This window comes from Sinocyclocheilus rhinocerous, unplaced genomic scaffold (assembly GCF_001515625.1).
Source record: "Sinocyclocheilus rhinocerous isolate Xijiao unplaced genomic scaffold, SAMN03320098_v1.1 C36583425, whole genome shotgun sequence".
NCBI classification, from domain to species: Eukaryota; Metazoa; Chordata; class Actinopteri; order Cypriniformes; family Cyprinidae; genus Sinocyclocheilus; species Sinocyclocheilus rhinocerous.
This window is the reverse complement of record NW_015783468.1, coordinates 1-1,333: the sequence shown is the minus strand read 5'-3', so window position 1 is coordinate 1,333 and position 1,333 is coordinate 1. Positions and strand designations below refer to the sequence as shown.

Sequence of the window (1,333 nt, the reverse complement as noted above, 5' to 3'; positions counted from 1 at the left end):
TCACCTGCATCTTGGATGACCTGAGAGTGAGTAAACGTATGGCAATTTTTTTTTTTTTTGGGGTGAACTATTCATTTAAGCATGCAGCTGAACAATGAACATATCTCAGTTTAGAAATGTGACAAGTGTTCTGAATGAGAGTAGGCCAGTCTACAGTCTCTCTTTTTTTATCCAGAAAAGGTGAAAGATGGGAACTCCAGTTGAAAGGCTCAGGAAAGACACCGTACTCAAGGTGAATTTTGCTTCTGTGGTTTCACAGTATTTGTTTTATACTGTGTGTTATCTTAAGAAATACATAATTATTTTTCTTAGTTGTTATACAGTATATAGTCATGATGTTGTGTGCGTAGGTCTGGTGATGGACGGGCTGTGATTCGCTCCTCTGTGAGGGAGTTCCTGTGCAGTGAAGCCATGCATTTTCTGGGGCTTCCCACAAGCAGAGCCCTCAGGTGCATAACATACACATTATACACTATTTTATATGTGTGTAAAATAGTGTTTTATACACAGTCTCATATGTATGTGTACATATGCGAAGATGCCTTATGCTAATTAGTGAGGTGGGAGAGAATGAATGGGCATGCACAAAAACATTAATACTGTATTTACCACGTTCAAATTTTGTTGTTTTGCTTTTTTTTTTTTTGTCTATCATTTGTCAGTCTGGTTGTAAGTGAGGAGCCTGTATGGAGGGATCAGTTTTATACCGGCAATGTCATAAAAGAAAGAGGTAAACTACAATCAGATGAAAAAATACTGTAAATGAACACTTTGTTCTTGATCAGTCTTTATCTTTATAAATCATGGCATGTGATTGTTCTCTGTGTCCATCAGGAGCGGTTGTTTTGCGCCTGGCCAGGTCCTGGTTTCGTATTGGTTCGCTGGAGATATTAACTAGAACCGGAGAGTTAGATGTCTTGCGGTAAATTAACTTTAACTCAGGAGGGTAGTAATATTTATTCTCAGACTTACTCTTATTTAATGTTTTTTTCTGTATTTCATTTTTAGGACATTATTGGACTTTATAATTAAAGAGTATTTTAAATCTATTGCGATGAATGACCCTGACAAGTATGTGGTATGTATCTCAGTGTCTCTCTTATGTTTAGTTGTAATACAGAGTTATTTTATACTTTCTAACCAGCTTGACTATATTTCACTGGGTTTCAGGTGTTTTTCTCTAGAGTGGTGAATGAAACCGCACATTTAATCGCTCTCTGGATGTCAGTTGGATTTGCGCATGGTTAGTTGACTCTTCTTTACTAGTTTAATGATCACAGACTGTTATATTATAGATTGAGCTGAATACCCAAAATGTTCAACCATATGATCC

The 1,333-nt window shown here is 36.7% G+C and overlaps 1 protein-coding gene across 1 annotated transcript; it reads left to right on the top strand.

Moving 5' to 3' along the window:
- Window positions 1–174: 174 nt before the first annotated feature.
- Window positions 175–1,243, top strand: LOC107736244 (UPF0061 protein azo1574-like; the record flags this gene model as incomplete). Its single annotated transcript, XM_016547705.1, has 6 exons — window positions 175–232; window positions 351–449; window positions 663–730; window positions 835–922; window positions 1,009–1,078; window positions 1,171–1,243. Coding segments are annotated over exons 2-6 (337 nt in total), but the record flags the coding sequence as incomplete, so codon positions are not given.
- Between the last annotated feature and the right edge of the window lie 90 nt (window positions 1,244–1,333).